This window comes from Panthera tigris, chromosome E3 (assembly GCF_018350195.1).
Source record: "Panthera tigris isolate Pti1 chromosome E3, P.tigris_Pti1_mat1.1, whole genome shotgun sequence".
Taxonomy (NCBI): domain Eukaryota; kingdom Metazoa; phylum Chordata; class Mammalia; order Carnivora; family Felidae; genus Panthera; species Panthera tigris.
This window is the reverse complement of record NC_056675.1, coordinates 22,802,523-22,823,334: the sequence shown is the minus strand read 5'-3', so window position 1 is coordinate 22,823,334 and position 20,812 is coordinate 22,802,523. Positions and strand designations below refer to the sequence as shown.

At 54.1% G+C, this 20,812-nt stretch overlaps 1 protein-coding gene across 4 annotated transcripts; it reads right to left on the bottom strand.

Annotated features, from left to right (window-relative positions):
• Positions 1-2: 2 nt before the first annotated feature.
• ERN2 (endoplasmic reticulum to nucleus signaling 2) lies at positions 3-18,459 on the bottom strand. 4 transcript variants are annotated; one of them, XM_042970924.1, is made up of 22 exons: positions 18,361-18,459; positions 16,589-16,694; positions 16,184-16,217; positions 15,878-15,950; positions 11,553-11,625; positions 11,304-11,411; positions 10,916-11,017; positions 9,701-9,965; positions 7,828-7,906; positions 7,593-7,740; positions 7,360-7,481; positions 6,480-6,635; positions 6,052-6,214; positions 3,653-3,737; positions 3,316-3,505; positions 3,135-3,234; positions 2,838-3,040; positions 1,479-1,626; positions 1,263-1,390; positions 574-697; positions 418-485; positions 3-326 (listed from the first exon to the last, which is right to left on the bottom strand). In XM_042970924.1, the coding sequence occupies exons 1-22, from the start codon at positions 18,454-18,456 to the stop codon at positions 114-116; spliced, it is 2,784 nt and encodes a 927-aa protein (XP_042826858.1). In that variant the 5' UTR covers positions 18,457-18,459; the 3' UTR covers positions 3-113. The 4 variants fall into 4 exon arrangements, with proteins under 4 accessions (XP_042826858.1, XP_042826860.1, XP_042826862.1 ...); XM_042970926.1 differs by having other exon boundaries at positions 6,052-6,211; XM_042970927.1 differs by lacking the exons at positions 3-326; positions 574-697.
• Between the last annotated feature and the right edge of the window lie 2,353 nt (positions 18,460-20,812).

The following is a 20,812-nucleotide window of genomic DNA, read 5'->3' as shown; positions in this document are numbered from 1 at the left end:
TGGGGTGCCCGGGCTCTGGGCACATCTTTGCTCCAGAAGCCCCAGGCTGCCAAGTCTCTGTCCGTCTCTTCTGACGCTGAGGCCAGCCTTGGCCCCGGGCCCAACTCCTTGTCTCAGCTCCCAGCGGCCCCTGGGCACGGCTCCCTGGGCCTCGAGGCCGGCGGATAGTAGGGCAGGAAGAGACTTTCAGAGGCACAGCTCCTCATGGCCGCGTACGTGTGGAGCAGCAACCGCGGGAAGCGGGTTGTGAAGTACTGGACGAAACTGTCCGGGACGTGGCCTAGCGCCTGCCGCACCTCAGCCGGGAGCTCCCTGTAGTGGTGCTTCTGGAGGGAGGGAGAGCAGAGAGCCCCCGCCCGGCTCAGCCACGACCAGCCTGCCCCGCCCCCCAGGCCCCACTCGAGCCCTGGCGCACACCTTGTTCCTCATGGCACGGAGCAGGTCTCGCACCGACGTCCCCTTGTACGTCCGGAACCTTCTCAGATCTGTGGGCGGGCAACTCCTTGGCGAAGCCGCCCCCACCGGACTCCCCTCCGCCTCCCGGACCCACCCCGGGCCGAGCCTGGCCTCTACCTATCTGCAGCGGCACGGAGATGTGCGTGTGCCAGTTGCACCGGACCACCGTGGGGCCTCCCGCCTCCAGCGCCCTCACCAGGGGCCCTCGCTCAGGCTCCTTCTCCAGCCAGTCACTGACGTCCTAGGACCCCATAGAGCTCCTGAGCCTCGTGACCAGTTTCAGAGGCCAGGGGTGCCCTACAGCGTGGGGGAGCAAATCAGCAGAAGCTTCTTGGGTCAGGGTAAGGATGGGGGGCCCTCGAGTCCAGCTTCTCTGTGCCAGGTCTCCGCGTTACCTTCCAGGTCTTCACCAACCCGTGAGGTAGGTACTGTTGTCCCCATTTCACAGATGAGCACATTGAGGCTCCGAGGCACAGAGTCCCTTGCTCGAGGTCCCACAAGTGGGGTGGACTATCCGGGCACCGGTATAGCATAAGTGACAACTAGGCATGGGGCGTGTGTCATGTGGGGCGGGGAGGAGGGGTGCCGGGGACCAGCAGCGGGGCCGGGAAGTCTGGTAGTGAGCAGCTGGAGTGTCCACATGGCAACATCTAGGAGTCTAAGGTCCGAGCTTGGTTTAGAGAAGGAGCTGGGATGCCTGGAACAGGCAGACAAGTCTCTGCCCAGCCCCTCTGGCTTCCCCTTCCTTATCACTCAAGACCCGGATTTGGGGCTTTCTGGGGCTGTTCCCGAGATTTCCCTCTGACCTGGAAGAACTGGAGCTGCTTGGCTCTGCTCCAAAAGAAGGGGTGGGCCAGCACCTGGTGAGCAGAGGGGCGGGCCTGCGGCAAGGGGTTCAGCATGGTCTCAACCAGGTTCCGGGCAACCACCTTGTCTGTAAAGGGACCAACGAGGGATGGCTTCAGGCCTGCCCAGCCCCGTGCCCCGCTTCCTCCCTCCTCTGCCAGGCCCAGGCCCCTCACCGTGGGTCTCTTCCTCCAGGTGAGCCAGACTGGGAGCCCCTGCAAGGATGTTTGCCTGGCGGTAAAGACTCTCTCCAAACGGGTGGCTGCCGCCAGAAAGCACATAGTAGAACACGCAGCCTGCAGAGAAGATGTCCACTGCGCTTGTCTGGGGGCAGAGAGACAGACAGACATAAGGAAGCGGTCCCTGCTTCCAGGAAGCCTCTCTGGTTCAAGTCTCCCATGGGCTGATACAGTAGCCAGGGCTTTGGTTCAGACTAGAACTCCAGGGTGCGTCCTGAGCGCCATTTCCTTGGCCTGGGATCTCCTCCCCTCTGCACCGTTGGAAGGGGCCCATGGTTTTCATCCAAAATCTTGGCCCTACTGAGCCACTGGTGCAGGTGTCCAAGCTGTGTTCCTCCAGGTCTAGCAGGTAACAGAAGTGAGTGAAGCTGGCCAGGCACGAGGCAATGAAGTGGCACCTGCCCTCCCAGTGGTGACAGCCGGACTTCGCTCCAGCTGCCTGCCTCCAGGGGACTCTCCCTGGTGACAGAGCTTTGATTTTCCAAGAGGATCCCGAAATCCAGATTGTAACGTGGAATTTCTCAAGTTAAAATACTGGCCGCTAATAAAATCTGTACGGGCTTATAACATCAGTCCCTTTGGCCGCCAGGTGCCCACCTCCTGCTTTCTCTTGACTCAGGTGTGGCTTTGCCTAGTGCCTGACCATTCCTGTTAACTCCCACCTGTGTGCATGGCTTCCTATTCCACTTGCACACTGACAGCTCAAAGCTCCGTAAGCCCGGAGTCTCAGACTCCAGCGTCTCTGGAAGTCAGACACTGCCCTGGGCTTCAACTGTATTCGCTCATCTGGTGCTCCCCAAACCCTTGACACCAGTGGCTCTCTCTGGCTACACATTAGAACACCTGGGGCCCTACTCCAGGCTGATCGGGTCAGAATCACAGCATATGAGTTCTGGGCATCTGACTTTTCAGAGTTGCCCAGTGATTCTGCAGCACAGTGCGGACTGAAAACCCTTTTCCAGCTCAGGATTTCTCAACCCCGGTACTATTGACACCTGGGGGTGGATAATTGTCATGGGGGGCTGTCCTGTGCACTGTAGGGTGTTTAGGCCTCTAGCCCGCCCAATGCCAGTAGCAAGCCCCGATTCCCTGGCCATGTATGACAACCAAGACTGTCTCCAAACAGTGCCCAATGTCCCCCGGGCAGTGAAACAGTCCTTGGTTGAGAACTGCCCCTCTAGGTCAGAAGGGATGAACTGTGCCCACTTTACAGATGAAGAAACAAGCTTGGCCATATCTGGAGAGGCACGCGGCCAGGGAGGGGGTCCCGCACCCCGGGGTGGCGGGAGGACTCACAGGGCTGTCGGTGGGCAGCAGTTGTAGGAGCTCGGGTGCCATCCAGCCTTCCGTGCCGGGAATGCCCGAGTGGAGGCTGAAGCTGCAGCGGCCGACAGGCAGCTTTTTGCAGAGGCCAAAGTCTGAGAGCACCACCCTGCCTCGGCCCTCAGGGCCGTCAGGCCCCGCGATGAGGACATTGGCCGGCTTCAGGTCCCTGTGCACTGAGAACAGAGCAGAGCTGAGCGCTGGCGGTGGGGAAGGCGGAGCCAGGGGTGGGGGGCGGGGCCTGGGATGGAGGGCGGGGGCGGGGCATACCGATGTGTAGGGAATGCAGGTGGGCCAGGCCGGACATCAGCTGCTGCAGCGCCTCCCCGGGCTCCAGGCCCCAGCGCTCCAGCTCAGGGTTTTCCACGTACTGAGGGGGTGAGGGACAGAGAGTCACTCTGCAACCCGGGACCCTACCAGCGCCCCACCGCCCCTCCGAGCTCTGGCTCACCTCCTGCAAGGAGGCCTGGCAGAGCTCCAGGGCGATATAGTGGAACTGGGGTTCCCGCTCGGTACAAAAGTAGCGGAGCACATTGGGGTGCCTGTCCGACTCCTGCAGCAGCTGGACCTCCCTCCGGACCAGGCCGAAGCATTCACGGAGCAGCCGCTTGACAGCCACGGCCCGGCCCTCCAACTGGCCCCTGGGGGGTTCAGAGAGGGAAGACAGGAAAAGGCTCCCGCCTGCACCCACCTCGGGGAGCCTTGGGAAAGCATGGCTTCCCCGAGGGACAGTGGCCAAAAGTGCCGCGACAGCCACACCTCCAGCCCAGCTCCTGACTGCCACTCACCGGAAAACGAACGTCCCGCCTGCCCCGCGGCCCAGCACGTCCTTGGGGTTGAAGGAAATCTTGCCCACCACGGTGAGCTGCTCAGCTAGCGGAGAAGAGGGCGCAGTGTCAGGGAGCTCTGCTCGGCCCACAGCCTCCCCTCTCCTCAGTCCAGTCCCTCCCGCTGCCTCCACGCCCAGCCTGGGGCTGCCACTTCCTCTCTGTACATCCTTGGCAACTTAACCCCTGTGCCCTTGGTTTTCTCATGTGTAAAGTGGGACTCGTGTTGACGATCCCACACACATCACTGTGGATTAAATGAATGTGTGGGAGGAGGGTGGTGGTGAGGGCTGATAGATTACCCTCCTTATCATCCTCCCTCATTCGTTGCTGCCCAGATTTCTTTCTTTACTTCCTCTGCCAGGATTCCCACCCACCCACCCCACCCCACTCTTGCCAGTTATAATAAACCCTTTTCACTGAGGAACTGGCTTTAAACAGTTGGCAGCATAGTAAGGGTGAGTGCCGTCCCAGGAGAGACTGCCCCCAACGGGAGGGGGCAGCAGTGAGCATTCAGATGCTAAGCTGTCCCAGAGTTGTCCCCGTCCTAGGGTGGCAGGGAGCCCCTGGAATGCCTTGGTTTCCTCTTAAGGATGAGGTTGGCTCAGGCAGGCAGAGAGTTGTAGACTTGAACAGTTACACTCTTCCCTTTGGGTAGCTTGCGAGAGACCCTTCACAATGACCCAGGCATGGCTGTGCCCTGCTCAGCCCCAACGGACACCATTCATACAATTCAACATATACGGTGCCCCAAGAGTTGTGCGATGCAGTGGCCCTGAGAACACTCCACTCAGGAAGCGCTGCCCGCTTCGGTCTCTGCAATTAGCTCCAGGAAAAGTAAATGAAAAGTAGCATAAGGATCAGTGAGAAGGGTACCAAGCTGTCCCTCAGGATTGCTCTGGATTATTTTGGTAAAAATTCACTCCTATCTGTTGGCAAGATGTGGGCAGGAACTTAATTTGTAGACCCTGGACTCTCGGGAGTGATGGTCTCAGGGCCTGGAAGCACAGGTAAGAGCGGGCCCATTTCTGGCAGCTCAGAAGGCAGGGCTCTAATGGACTGTGGTCATGAAGGCTGATGAAGGACAATGGCAAAGAGGAACACTTTGGTGAGAAGCCTCCTGGGGAAAGATGGAGTCTGGCCTGTCTGGGGAAAGCTGGAGTCCGAAGACCCAAGGAGTTGAGGGATTCTGGGTGCACTGGGTGGGTATTATGTGGAACCCTCCAGAGCCAGTGAAGTGACAAGAACAGTAACCCCTCAGGGCTCAGGCAACTTTGCGGTGAGCACCTTCTGACAGAGCAGACCCCTCAGGAAGGGGAGCAGTTCTGTCTCAGCAAAGGCAGGGTGGACGCAGGGGTGGACGCAGGGAGCAGCACTGAAGCGTCAGGCCGAGCGTGGGTGGGGCTGGGGGAGCTTCAGCTGGAGTTAAGGGGGCAGCAGAGTGGCTCCAAGCCGGGAGGTAGTGGTTTGGGCAGTGACCAGGAGGTAGCAGCGAGCAGCTCATGCTAAGGACCGAAGGCCAGTCCAGCCTGGAGCCAAAGAAGCAGGAGAAATAGCCCAGACCGAACAGCAAAAGCATGTGAAATCCCCCTTGGGGCATCCCACAGATGCCAGCTTGAAATTAAATGGACAAAAGAGAAGAGAAGTGTTTAAAAGTCCTAGGGGGCGCCTGGGGTGGCTCAGTCGGTTAAGCGTCGGACTGCAGCTCAGGTCATCATCTCATGGTTTGTGAGTTCGAGCCCCACAGCAGGCTCTCTGCTGTTGGATCCTCTGTCTCCCTCTCTCTCTGCCTCTCTCCTGCGTGTGCTCTCTCTCTCTCAAAAATACTAAACATTTAAAAAATATAAAAATACTGGCTCACACCTTTAAAAATAAAACCTAAAAAAAAATAAAAAAGCCCTAAAGAGAGGAAAAAGAACAAAATGATAGTAATTTACTATTACTGTCACCAAATATGACGTCACACTAACCCAAATGTTGTTAACATCACCTAGGAGTGATTTAATCATAATAATGCTGGTAGCCTCTCACAGTGAGGTGGGTGTTATTTTTCCTATTTGACAGGTGAGAAAATCAAAGCTCAGAGGAGGAAAGAAAGCAACCTAAGTTAACCGAGAGCGGAGTTTGATCTATACCCAGTTTTATGTGCATCCAGAGTCCCTGAAAATAATGATAAAAAATGATGGCAGATATTTCTCCAGTGCTTAACTGCATAGAAGGCTGGATTGGAAATATTCTCTTAACTCACTTGGGCTTAACCACCATACTGTAATGGCTTCTACTAAACCAACTTGAAAGCTCAATCTGCCCCCTCTTTTCTCTGTCCCTGACTCTGCCCTTTACTGTTCACTTAGGCTTACCTTCTGGGTCTTCGACTGCCTGGGCTTGCTCTGAGGGGCTTCGAAGGCCCTTCTGGCCCTGTGGGGTGGCCCCTGGTGGCTGGGGCTGAGCACGCTGTGTGATGTGAGGAGGGTCCGCAGGTGCCAGGAGGGCCTGCTGCTGCTTCTCCACCAGCTGCTGCTGCTGACATACAGGGCCGAAGAGGGCTCAGCCTTGGCCAGGCCCTGCCCCGTGAGGGGCCCCGCGGCGGTGCCTGAGACAGCCTGGCATGGGACCGTGAACATACAGAACACAGTAGTGGGGGCTCGAGGAGCTGCTGGGAGGAAGGCAGGGGGCAGAATGGGAGCTGGGTGAGGGAGAGAGCTGCTGAGTGGTCTTGGAGAGAAGGAGCAGAATTCACCGTAGGAAGACCCTACGACGCACCTGAGGTCAGGGGCAACGGGCTTACCCGCCTCATTAGGAAGATAATCCACCCTCCCAGGAGGACAGCAGTGAGGCTAGCTGCCAACAGGTCTTGGGGTCCCAGCCCTGGATACAGGTCTGGGGTTTTCTCTTCAGGATGCAGCTCCGGGCTCCAAGGTTTCTCACGGCTCAGGCTCAGGAGCTGAGGACAAAAGAACACTCTTAGCACACTCACCCAATGTGGAACCCCTACCCCTCTTCATCACTCAGGACAGGGCTGCTGGGCTTAGTTCTGGGCTTAGTTGACAGGGCAGGGAGTAATTAGGCCACATGGTGGGAAGCATGGTGCTGTCCGTGGTACTGAAACATCATTGTGTCCCTGGAGCGTGGTCTTCAAAACCCAGCTGATTAACAGCCTCTCCTGGGACATCACTAAAAAATACAGATTAGTCTTGGAGAATCAGCAAGAAATTCAGATATCCATCTCCGAAGATTCTGATTCAGTGGGTCTTGAGCAGGCTCCCATGTAATTCTGATGAGCAACCAGAACTTGAGAATTACTGCTCCAGGTCATGGCTGTTCTAACCTTGAACTACTAGTGATTCTTGCCCCAACCCTCTCCCAGGAGAGCATGCTTTTACAGGTTTTCTGTTTACATTTTCTCACTTGACAAATATTTTGTAATTTTTACACCGAAGAAGAATTAAAACTGTGATCCATATTTTACAGCTTAGATATCCTTTGACCCTTCTTATACCTTTCTGGCAATAACACCATATGTGTATGTCTTTCTTCCAGGAAATTGCATGGGATCAACTGACCCACCTTCAAATGTTATTCCTAGTACGCTGAGGAAAAGGTCCATTGGATGACCTCCCAACATGCCAAGTCTCCCCTCCCATGCCCTCTGCCCTGCTAGCGCTGACCTCCGGGAAGAGGGCTGGAGGCTGCGTGCTCTCTGAGAGTCTGTTCTCAACAGTGCCACTCCTTGGGGTGGGATGTGCCCTCAGCATGGTGGTATGCAGGACTGGGGGTGGTTCGTGGTGTCCTAAGAAGCAGAGCAAAAGTCAGCTGGCTGAAGGTAACCTCAGCCTTCCAGCTCAGGAGCTGGGCTCATAGATCCTTCATCTACTCCAAACGTGAGCCAGAAGAATCTCACCAATGAGCAGCCACTGGCTAGGGAGGGCCACACTGCCTGAGGGGTATCTGACAGCCGTGCTAGGTGAGCCCTCTCGCTCCCCTGAGACTTGGAGTGTCACTTCATCTGTGGTGGGGCCATCCATGGGGGCCAGGGTCAGTCCACGAGGCTATGGCAGAAGATAGAGAGTCATGAGTGAGGGCACTCCTTTCCTGCTGCATCCCCTCCTTCCAGCCCATCAGAGACCCCTTCTCACCACTAGCGCCACCCCTGTGTGAACCAGTGCTTTAGAAACATAGAAGCCAGCTTCATCCTTCCCCACATACAGTGTCATCCTAGTGAGGGAGAAGAAAAAAGGGAGAAGGATGAGTGATTCTGGTGAGTCGTTTCAGTTACCACTATACTGGTGTCTTTGTCATGTCCCCTCCCACATAGACTCTGGGCTTAGCTATATGACTTGCTTTGGATAAGGAGACAAAAGCAAATGTGACACAAGCAGAGGCTTGAGAAGTGTTTGTGCTTTGGGGCTTGTCCTCCCATGTTGTTCTCTGGAACCCTGAGACCACCATGTGAGAAAATCCAGGCTAGCCTGCTGGGGCATGAAAGACCGCCTTTGACACCCCCCAGGCTAAACAGCCCACTAACTATGATATAGGTGACAGGCACCAACCCAAACTACCCAGGCTCAGCCAAACCGCCAGCTGACTGCAGATACTAAGATGGCTCAGATCAGAAAACCACTCAGCTAACCCACAGCCTCTTGAAAAATAATAAATGTTCATTGTTTTTTAAGCTGTAAGCTTTGGGAGTGCTTTGTTATGCAGCAAAAGCTAACTGATACAAGCTCTATAGTCATGGTTTCTAAATCTGCGTCTGGCCCAGACCTCTTTCAAGAGCTCAGTTCTCTAAATCTGAACTCGTCACTTCATTCCTTACCACCTCCTCTCCTTCTTCCTCTAGTGCTCCCTACCTCTGAAAACAATAGCATCCATGTGCTTCTAGAAACCTGAACATAACCCTTGAGTCCTTGCTCACAGTCACCAAACTCCCTGATCACCAAATTCTTACTGTTTTTCCCTCTTCATATCTCTTGCTTTCCACTTTTCCCCATCTCTATTGTTTCCATAGCCCAGAAGGTCTTTATCTCATGCCTGAACTAACACAATATTCTATATGTGTGTCCTTCGTTACTACACAGCTCTAAGATATTCTTCACACTGCAGCCAGAGTTGTCTTTCTAAAATGAAAAGATGATCAAATTACTTCTTTGCTTAAAACCCTCCAATGATTTTTCCTTAGCCTTAGGAGAAAATGTACAAACCATTTAAATGATCCTACCAGATCCCTGCTTAACACTGCTCAGATCTATGCTCCAGGCTTATTTAATTTCTGTTCCCTGGCTGCAATGCTCTTTCTCTTATTTTGTATTCATCCTTCAGTTTTCAATGTATATGTCCTTTCCTCCAGGAAGCTTTCCATGACTGCCTCTTGTCCCTGGTCTCAATTTAGGTACCCTTCCTATACATTCCTATGGCAAATCTATACCTCTGTTATTCTCTATCATACCATATTATAATTGCCCTCTTACACACTTGTTTCCCCCACTAGACTCAGATTTCTATAGGTGGGAACACTGGAAGTATTATTATACTTCCAGAGTCTAACAAGTGATTGGTACACAGTAAGTGCTCAATTATTATTTGTGTAATGAACTGAAAGAGTAAAGAACTGAATTAATAGATAACCCCTGATTTTACCAGTCTGTCTCTTTATTTCCTAAGATGGGAACTCTAGGGTATTCGGTACTATAAGTAAGAATAATAGTCTTTAACAATTAAGGCATTGCACCTACCAAGCAGAACAGTCTCCATCTGTACACTGGAGTGGAGACCTGGAGGCCCCCTCTAGGCTAGATTGTACCCAGAAGTCGCCGAATAGCAGGGCTATCCAGAAGGTCCTGGGGGCACTTGGGTGGGTGGTGGGGGGGGTGATACTGGGTACTGGTTATTTATCAATCAGTTTGGTAAATAACCAGTTTGAACCAGCTGGTTCAGCTGTACAAGTGTGTCATCCTCAAACATCACACCTGTCCAGAGGGCTCCTCCCCGGTCCCAGGGATGGGCACCTACAGAAGCTGGGTGTCCAAGGCGGAGAAGTAGGTAGCCGTGTCCTGGGCGCCTGAGGCAGGCAGTCGGATGTGGCCCCAGCGGAGGGCGAGGAAATGCAAGGTGTCCCGAGCCAGCGTGAGATGGGGCAGCTGACGCAGGCTGTCCTGGTACCAGGTGTAGATTCCCATCACGGGCATGCCCAAGTCCTGTGTCCACAGCACCGCCCCACTTCCTGGGTCCACGGTTAGCAGCAGGCCCATCCCACAGGATGCCAGGTGGCTCATGTCTGCCAAGAAAGACAGCTGGGGAGAAATGGCCAGGGAGCTTGGATGTGAGGCATCTCAGAGCATCTTGGGGTGGGGAAGCTGCCCGAGGTAGGCCATCAGGAGGGCCACTCAGGTGTGTGGGGGCCAGGTGAGATCACCTGGAGGCTTATGAGGACATGGGAAGGTCAGTCACATTTCACTGGGTCGCTTTGATCGGTCAGGAGACTAGTCAGGGTCAACTGGAGAGCTGTGTAGAATGGAGGGCTCTGTCAGGGTCGTCCAAAGGTGACTTAAGGTGTGTGAATCAGTCCAGGTCACTTGAGAGAGGTCACTTAGGATGTGGGGTAGTCAGCCATAGTCTGATTGATATCATATCACCCAGGAGAGGTCAATCAGGGTGGCCTAGAGGCATGTGGGTCACTTGGGAGCCATTTAGAGTGTGAAGGGGTTAGTTAGGGGCCCTGGAGTGTCCGTTGTGATGTTTATGTGTATTTGCTTGGGTTCTCATGCAAAACGATGAAGTCAGCGTACAAGGAGTAGCTTAGGGGCACCTGTAAGGTCACTCAGGCAACTGGGTAGGACAGTCATAATATCAAGGGAGTGGTCAGAATTACCTGAGAGGGGTTAATCTTGGGGGAGATCACTTAGAGTCATCTCTCAGGGGTCTTTCAACATCGGGGGTCAGTTAGGACATGTGGGGACTCCTCAGAGTGTTTGAGGGTTGCTTGGGTCACTCAGGACAAGGGGAGTCACCCAGAGTTACCTGGCTCAGCTCATTGGGAATATGGAGGAACTAGGATGTTAAGGATCGCTCAGTGGGGGTCAGGCTGGGCGTTAAGGGGTTCACTTAGGGTCACCCATCAAGGGTGTGTCATTCAGAATGTGGTGGGGCTTGGTCGTGGATGCCACTCAGAGTCCCCTGAGTTGGGGACTTGCTCCAAGGTCGGAGCCAGAGAAAGGGGACACTCACATTTCCCAGGCAAGCCATCCATGGGGGGTGCCGAGTAGCGGCGGTAGGTGGTGTTCCAGCGCAGGGCCGGGGACTTGGGGTCATGCATGGTGACCGTGTACTCTGCGAGTGCCCAGAAGCAGGGTTACCAGGGGTACCCACGTGAGAGTCCTCCCCCGCCCCCAGCCCCAGGGAGTACCATCTGGCACCCGTCCTGGAGGCCAGAGTCTGTGAGCATCACAGGATATTTGGGTTACTGCTCCTTGTTTAGCACTCAGTGAAATGGTTGTTGACTAAAGATTGACTGACTGGCCTGGATTCAACTTGGACAGCCAACAGCCAGGCCTGGGCAGCACAAAGGAGGGGGCCGGACGCCCACAGCTTGGGGAGCAGCTGGGGCCTGACTCACGTGTTCGGCCGATGTAGAGGCGGGGGGTAGAGGGACCCTCTGTGGTCAGCGTCATCTGCGTCTCTCCCGACTCAGGGTCCACCACAAACCAGGCATCCTGCTTCCGGCCTGTGGAGGTGGGAGGCGTGCCAGCCCTCAGGATGGCCTGGGACAGGCTGTGCAGCCCGGCTGTCCTGTGCCCAGCTGGCCCACCGTGACTAGGTCCCCGTCCCTGCCGGACCTGGACCCGCAGGCTGGAGAGATGCTTACCCGTGTAGAAGACGCCATCAGAGCTGCGACACGGGGAGGCATGAACCAGCTCGGGGATGGTAAACGGCAGCCTCTGAGAGGGAAAGTTTCCGGGAAGGAGAAAGAGCAGAAAAACACATACGACCTACTCACTAGGTACAATTATTCGAATCTTCCTTTCCCAGAGAGGGTAAGTAACTCGGCTATTGTCACACCGCTGGTAAACGGCAGAGCCAGGCCTTAGACCCAGGTGATCAGTTTCAGGAGCCAGCACACTTAACCACTTTGCTACACAGCCTCTTGAACTGGGGAAATCCCCCACTCCTTCCCGAGATGCCACCTGATGGGTCCGGCCTGACATCCTCCTCTAAACAGCTGCAGGGACCTCAGGGCTTCAAGGGCCAGGACGGCCTCAGAGAAGCTGAGGATCGGCTCCAGACTAAAGGACACCCAAGAGACATGATGACCAAACACAGCAGGTGATCCTGGGTCAGATTCTGGATGAGGAAAACAATAAAGGACACCAATGGGACACTTAAACTACCGTGGACTGTGGATTGGATAATACTATCGCATCCACGTTAAATTTCCTGCTTTTGCACTCTCAACAATAGCCAAATTATGGAAAGAGCCTAAATGTCCATCAACTGATGAATGGATAAAGAAATTGTGGTTTATATACACAATGGAGTACTACGTGGCAATGAGAAAGAACGAAATATGGCCTTTTGTAGCAACGTGGATGGAACTGGAGAGTGTGATGCTAAGTGAAATAAGCCATACAGAGAAAGACAGATACCATATGGTTTCACTCTTATGTGGATCCTGAGAAACTTAACAGAAACTCATGAGGGAGGGGAAGGGAAAAAAAAAAAAAGGAGGTTAGAGTGGGAGAGAGCCAAAGCATAAGAGACTCTTAAAAACTGGGAACAGGGGCGCCTGGGTGGCTTAGTCGGTTAAGCGGCCGACTTCAGCTCAGGTCATGATCTCACTCACGGTCCGTGAGTTCGAGCCCCACGTCGGGCTCTGTGCTGACAGCTCAGAGCCTGGAGCCTGTTTCGGATTCTGTGTCTCCCTCTCTCTGACCCTCCCCCGTTCATGCTCTGTCTCTCTCTGTCTCAAAAATAAATGAATGTTAAAAAAAAAAAAAATTAAAAAAAAAAAAAAAAGGAAAAAAACTGGGAACAAACTGAGGGTTGATGGGGGGTGGGAGGGAGGGGAGGGTGGGTGATGGGTATTGAGGAGGGCACCTTTTGGGATGAGCACTGGGTGTTGTATGGAAACTAATTTGACAATAAATTTCATATATTAAAATAAATAAATAAATAAATAAATAAATAAATAAATAAAATAAATTTCCTGCTTTTGATCATTTATACTCATCCTTAGGAATATGTAGTCCCCCCTGAGGGGTGAAGAGTCAGGTCTGCAACTCACTTACAAACAGTTCAGAAACAGAAATTGCATAGGGGCGCCTAGCTGGCTCAGGTGGTGGAGCACGGGACTCTTGATCTTAGGGTTGTAAGTTCGAGGCCCACCTTGGGTGTAGAGATTACTTTAATTTTTTTTTAATCTAAAAAAAAGAAAGTGTGTATATACCTTGTCTATCTATCACCTATCCATTAAGGAAGAATGATAAAGCAAATGTAATAAGATGTTAAAAATTGATGAATCTGTGTAAAGGGAATAAAGAATTTCTTTGTACTATTCTTGCATTTTTCTTTCTTTCTGATGTTATTTGTTTATTTTTGAGAGACAGAAGCACAAGTGGGGGAGGGGCAGAGAGAGAGAGGTAGACACAGAACCCAAAACAGGCTCCAGGCTCTGAGCTGTCAGCACAGAGCCTGAGACGGGGCTCAAACTCACAAACCATGAGATCACGACCTGAGCCAAAGGTGGACACTTAACCGACTGAGCCACCCAGGTGCCCCATTTCTTTCCTTTTTTAAAGTTTTTTTTTGAGAGAGAGAGAGAGCGCGCAGGGGAGGGGGAGAGAGAGAGAAAGAGAGAGAATCTCAAGCAAGCGCCACACTGTCAGCGCAGAGCCCAATGAAGGGCTCAAACTCACGTGAGATCATGAACTGAGCAGAGATCAGGAGTCAGACGCTCAAACCAATTGAACCACCCAGGCGCCCTGCATTTTTCTCTCTTATGTTGGAAATTGTATCAAAATGAAAAAAATCCCCAAACTCCACATACAGAACTGTCGCCACTCGAAGCACACTCTAGGACTGAGCGCAAGAGAAGCCGGGCTTCCCAGGCGTAGTCAGCACCGACAACAAAGGGAGTCATTACAACCTGTAATTGGTAGGCACAGCTCGTGCTGTGATAAGAAAGCACAAGTGGAACCACCTAATGTGGGGGACTGAAGAAATGTCGCTGGAAAGAGTTCATTCATTCATTCAACAATTTAATGAGCACCTATTATTAGCCAGGTGCCAGGACCAGTAGTAACGGAGACTGACAAAGTTCCTTCCCGCGTAGAGTTACATTTCTGGCGTGTGGAAGGGAGAGATAATAAACAACAAAATACATAACGTAACACCGAGTAATGATAAATGCCACAAAAAAAAGAAAAAAAACAACTTACTGAACTGGGATAGAGTGGTTTGAGATGCTATTTTAAAGATTTTTTAAATGTTTATTATTTTAGAGAGAGAACAGGGGAAGTGCAGAGAGAGAACCCCGAGTGGGCAACGCGCTGACAGCAGAGAGCCTGATGCGGGGCTCGAACTCATCAACTACGAGATCATGACCTGAGCGGAAGTCGGTCACTCGACCACGCAGGCACCCCTCGAGATGCTATTTCAGAGCAGCGGGCCAGGGTAGTAAGAACCCAAGCCGAGCGAGGAGGTGAGCCATAAGGTCACGTGCAGGAAGAGCTCTGAGTGGAGGGATGGCCCCGGTGTAGAGGCCCTGGGCAGGGAGAGCTACTGACCGGCATATTTGAGGAACAGCAAGAAGGCCAGCGAACCTGGGAGGGCGGGGGTAGAGAAAGGAAGAGTGGCCGGAAGTGAGGGCGGCTGGCTGTAAGGTCACGGGCTGGGAAAGAGCTTGGACTTTAAATTGGAGTTGGAAGACTGGCTGGGGGATGGGGAACACTTCTCACAAATACTCTGGTTCTTCTGGGATTGTCCTTCCTTTCCTGCTTAAAGTACACGCGGCCATGACTTGCTTTAGCCAATGGGAACGGAGCAGAAGAGACACGTGTCACTCCTGCATGGACACCGTAAGAGCCAATGTCCCCGCTCCCCCTGGGCTTAGGGCTGATAACGGCCCCCCACTTTTATGGGCCACGGGATACTGCATGGGGCCCCGTGGCTTCCCACAGTCTGTCCGCACCTTTGTAAGTCAATCCTTTAATAGCACGTCCTAGAGCTAACCTGTTGGAATGTGCTGTTTGCTGCTGGGACCTCGCCTGACTTCCCTGCTAACATCGCTTGTCAACTCAGCTTCCTACACGTACTTGAGACCTTTCTGGCAGCCTTCCTATGGCACAAAGTTCCGACACAGCACATTCCGCCCCGTTCCTTGTGACAAATCCAGAGTCGCGTTCAACAACCCCCATAGGCGTCCTGATGTAGAAGGCAGCCGAAACGGCCACAAGTTCCTCTTCTCCCCTCTGTGCACGCCCCTTTGCGACTTTTCAGCAACTCCCCCAAACAACTGGAGTCTATTTCTTCACCGCTTGACTCTGCGCTCGGCCACTGGACTTACATTGGCTAATGAGACATCAGAGAATGTGATCCAAGCATAGTTGGGCAAGTGCTTGTGCACAGGCCTGGTCTTCTCTTTGGCTCCCTTGTCGCTAACACGTGGACAAGCCCAGGCTCACCTGACAAGGACGAGGGACACGTGGCCCAGCGGCCCCTCTCAAAAGCCAGCCAACCACCAACCGTCGGCACGACAACCATCCAGCGGACCAGGAGCCGGCCACAGAGGCTTGAGCAAGCTTAGTCAAGACCACCCGCTCAGTCCAGCCTGGAGTGCCACCAACCCCCCCCCCCCCCGCCCCGGATTGTGGGGTAAATAAGTGGCTGGCATTTTCAGCCATTGGGTTTTGGGGTAACTATTCACTTGGCAAAACTAAATGACACATCATTTCCCCCCTTGAAGCCCCCACAGTCCTGGAGAAGCCCCTGGGACACCCTCAGAGGCCCGACAGCCTGCTCTGTAGACGGCTCGAACCACCACACCACCCCCTTTCAGCAGGTCCCTCAGGACAGCCTTCCCATAATGCACCCAGAACCTCTGCAGGGCACACAGATGCTGACCATTCGGCGCCCCCTGCTCTGGCTAACGGAAGCCCAGGCCCTCTCCCATCCCAAGCACTGTAGGAAACACACCATCAATCCCTGCTGTTTCTGGGTCCCCAAGACGTATAGGCTGCCATCGGCTGGGTCTGAGAGAAAGGCTGTCCTGTGGGGCAGAGAGGAACAGGGGGAGGGTTAGGCTCATGCCCCCTGGTTTCCTGAAGGCCCCCTTTGCCTACATCTTCCCCAGCTAGTAGGAGGCGCCACACAGCTCCAGATCCAAACCTCTTCCCTTCCTTCCAACATGCCCCTACCCCCGGCCCGCCGAACCCCCTCCAGACAACTGTGGCCTCCCCATCTCCCGATGCCCCCTCCTTCAAAAACCGCAGGTTCACTTACTCGGTGACATACGTTGGTCCTTGGAGGATGGGATCTGTGGGCACAGGGACATGAAGTATGAGTAACCCCCTCCATACCGCCCGCTGACAAGCACAGCTCAAATTCACGGGGTGCTTACTGTGGGCCAGGCACTGAGCCACTCACTTGACATGCATGTAATTTAATCCTCCCAAGAACTCTGTGAAGTAGGGTCATCACCCTTGGCCCCATTTTACAGGTAAGGACATTGAGGCTCGGAGGGGCGAAGTGACTTTCCCAAGGCCACGCAGCTGGGAAGTAGTGCAGCTGCCTGCAGAGACTGGCTTGTTGGAGCCTAGACCCCAGGCACTTACCTTCCATGCACGGTGACCCCCCCAGCCCCCAACTCAGGGTCCAAGGAAGGAAGAGTGACTGCCCCTTGCTCACCATCCTTCAGCGTCCACTTCAAGTCCCCCGTCTGCTTGCTCAGTGCATGGAGACTTCCATCCAGGGTGGACACTAGCAGGAGGCTCTCCGGCCTGAGGCTCTGGACCTGAAGTGGGAAACAAAGTCAACTTCTCTGAGGAGCCTGGGGGCACCCCTTGTCCTCACTGCATGCAAGGCTGGCTGTGACTCCCCTTCTCGCGGGGGGCGGGGGGCAGACAAAGAAGGAAGCAGGACTGGGGAAGCTGCTGGCTGCCCCCATTGATCTCCTTGACCCTAGAGAGGGGTTACAGTGGGAACTGGGGGGGGGGGTGAGGTGGCTCCCACAGTGTCTAAAATCTGTCCTCTTCCCCACCCCTCAATTCTTCCTGGTTTTCCAAAGAAGACGAAAGGGCTTTACAAAAGGACTTCACAATCTCCCTACGAGATGGGTGCTATTCTCCCCAGCGCCGGGGAGACTGAGGCTCATGCCGGTTAGGTAATTAGCCTAAAAGCACGCAGAACGGCTGCTGGCATCTCTCTGATACCTGCAACCTTTTCCTCCTTTGCCACACTGTGGCTCTTCTTGGGGTGACCCCCCCCAACCGGCCCAGCTGCTTCTGGTGCCAGGCTCCAGGGGTCCTCTGGACCAAGGCTCGGGGTGGCCAAGGGAGGGAGGGCCAGAGCTGCCCTTGCATCTGGCCTCCACTGGGCTAACTCACCTGCTCTAGCCCCTCCTTGAGCAAACAGGGTGAGGCTGAGCTCCTAGCAGGAACCCTAACATCCGGGTGGCCCCGCCACACCCTTGCAAACGCCACATCCTGCTCCAGGACCCTCAGGTTTGGAGCTGAGCCAACGGTCTTGGTGGAGGGGTAGCAAACAGCCTCTTGGCCCCTGTCTTCTCCCAGCCTGCTTTGCGCTCTGAGAAGAAGCTGCAGGCTGATTGCCCACAGCTGAGTGGCTTGACCATCAATGTGTTTACAAATGTGTTTTTAATTAGCGACCAATTTTTAAAATTGGAGAGGTTTCACTTTTAAAAATCTGAATTTCTAATTTGTCTCATTTCCAGTCTTTCTAAATTTTCTGGAGAGACCTGTTGCGGCCACACCCGGCTCACATTCCTACTTGGCAACCGAGGGTGGACCCAGAGCTGGAAGCAGGACAGTGGAATGGCGCGAACAGCCACCTGCATGATCCAGTTAGTGGTCCTGGGGGCTTCAGGCCCGACGAGTGGATTCTAGCCTGGGTGCCTTTGCCCGCTCCAGGCATTTCTGTAAAACCGGACTCTTACCTCCTAGCGGGGCTGGACCCGATGCCCACACCTCCTACTTATTTATGCCAGAGGTTCTGAGCCCAGGGTCCAGTCGTGGTTTGGGAGAAGGGCTGTGAGTCGCCTGAATTTATAAAACTGGGTATGTGGGCGCATTTCTAGACAGAGGACCCTTAAGTTGATCCCACGTCCCAGCCCGCATCCCAGGACTTTTAGGAGGCCAAGCAACCCCCCGCCCCCGCACCCCCCTCCCCGCCCCCAGGCTATTCTCTCCACCTGCACCCCCATGCTGCAGGAGGGGCGGCTGTTCCCTCCACCAGCGCCTTTCCACGCTGGCACATCTCTCCAATCAGGTGTTCGCGGGGGCAAAGGCAACCCCCCACAGCTAGGAGGTTTTTCCTGGCAGGGTCCAACTTGGGGCCACCTGCACCCGGAGGAGGGCAAGGCGGCCCCTGTTGCTCCGCTGTGCGCCAACCCCTCCCCCCGCCCCTGACCTGGGAGACTCTGCGGCCGCCCCACTTCTCACCTGGAGCCCCGGCGTCCGGAGTAGCGCGGCGAGCTGGAGCAGGAGCCCGAGGTGGAGCGGGGGCCAACGGCCGCATCCCTGGGCCCCACTCGCCATAGCCGGTCCCTCAGTGCCTCCAGGGGACAGCACGGCCCCGCCTGGCCCGGAGGAGACTCCGCCCAGGGCTGGGCCACTTGGGTACACAGAGGCTGGGACGCAACCTCAGCCCGCGTCCCGCTCCTTCCCTCGCCCTTCCGATCACACTCACCCCCCAGTCACCCTGCTAGAGATGGCTCGGGGAGGTTACCTGCGGAGGCCATTCGTGGACTTTCCCACCGGCCAAGTGCTGTACCAAGCGCTCTACACCCTTCGTTATCAGCTCATTCAATCTTCACCGCACTCCCGATGGAAAAGCTGAGGCTCACGCTGGAATTCAGACTCAGGCGTCTCACTTCAAAGCTCGTGCCGTTACTATGCTAGGGGCCTCCACTGAGAGGTGATGAAATATAGGTGAACTGATGGACTCATTCTTTCAGTAAATATTCACTCATTATGCAGCCTGGTAAGCAGGACAGATAAGGTACCTGTCTATGTAGAACTTCCACGCTTCCGCGCCTTGGATACTTGGATATCAGACAGTACGGCCTCAGGGCACCCCTTGCTGGGGTGGTTACAGTCCTTGTTGTTGGCAGACCTCCTGACTTGGTCAGCCAGGGCCTGCAGGGGTCCAATGAGTTGTCAGGTTTGGGCTCATGCATTTCTCCTTCTTCCTTGGGTAAAAATCACTGCTGATCTGACCATCAGACAGCCTGGCTCCGCCTCTTCCTCTCTGTCATCCCTGGCCTTCTTGGTCACAGCCCCCACAGCCACTGAAGAGTTCTTAGCTAGCTGGCCCATAGCCTTCCTCTCCACCCCAAGGATGCCGCCACCATTGGTGTCTCCAGTGTCACCTACTCCCGCACATGGCCCCGACCCACGCTGCAATCAGCTCACGATTACCTAGAACTACCAACTAAATCATGCCTGGCTGGAACCCCATCCTTCCGCTGCTCCAAGGATGGGCTGCTGAGGGCTCACAGGTGCCTGCGTCTCCGCAAAATTGCCCTTCGTTGACTGGAGCATCCCGTGCCCTCCTGCCCATGACTGACTGACAGAGGGCGGGGACTGGCCCTTTCGCCTCAAGGTGAAGCCACCTCTGGTACAATTTGTGCTGCGGAGTTTCTCATGCTTCACTCCCTCCCCAGTCTCTCAGAGAGTTCATCCCATCACTGAGCAAGAATCCCTGCCTCAGGCTCTGTTTTTAAGAACCTCCCTGATCTAAGGCACCCTCTAATCACGTTTTCATCAACTGCAGCCTTAAAAAACCCAACTGCCTCATGGCGAAAGGCCTCTTTTTGCTTGGTTACCCCTTCAGGCTTAACTGTTCCAAGGCTCCCAGTTAGTTGGCAAGTGGTCCTAACTTCATAGCACGAGCGATTGCTTGTCGCTCTAGAAACCAACCCAAGCTACTGAGGGTGTGAATGAAGCCTCCTTCATGCTTTATGTTTCATACGGCTGTACATTTCCTTGGAACGTACATTGTGTCTGTCAATTATGCTTGGATTCATAGTCATTTCTCATGCAAATCAACCCGATTTGCATAGGCAACCTACAAATGAACTCACATAAATCATTTTTTATGTGTGTGATGATATGAATAACACACATTGTAGAACCTTTATAAAATCCAGAGAAATAGAAATCAAACAAAATTCATTCATGGTTTCACCTCTTGGAAACAGAGCATCTCTGTTAACATTCTGTTGTATTTTCTCCAGTATTGTTCTTTTTCCCTACGCCTGTATGTTTTAATGGGCTACGATGTGGAAATATTAACAATGTTTTGCCGTCCAGAACTTCATTTTCCCTGACAGCCCTTCTATTCAGGCGGAGTTGCTCTGAATTTATCGCCTCGGAGAAGGGAAGAAAGAGAGAAAAGGAAGCTTCTTTTAGCTTTTGAGTGCTTGAATACCTCAGGGCATGAACCTAGCCCTGAGAGAATAAATAATGAGGGTGGAAAAGTGGAAAAGTGCCCCCCCCCCGCCCCGCCCCTGGGCTCAGAGAGGAAGCTTCTGCATCGCCCTCACCCAAGGACAGGACCCCACGTAGCTCTGTGGGATCAAGAGCAGAGGGGGTGTCTGGCTTCAGAGTGGAGACTGGAGAAGCAGTGGGCCTGGAGATGCTCTATGCTGGGTCTGGGCCGCGGGGGGTTGGGATGTGTTAGGGAGGTGCCCACTGTCTAGTGTGATGTGGAGGTGGGGGAATATTTCCAGATGCCTGAGGGGGAGTGGGAGAGAGAGAAGTGAGGGAGAGAGAGAGCCTCCTCAGAATGAAAGGAACAACTGCAGCAGAGACTGGTTAAGGACGAGAGACAGGACCCAACGGCATCTCAAGAGATGCCAGCTAGGACCGATGATGTCAAGGACTCAGTGTC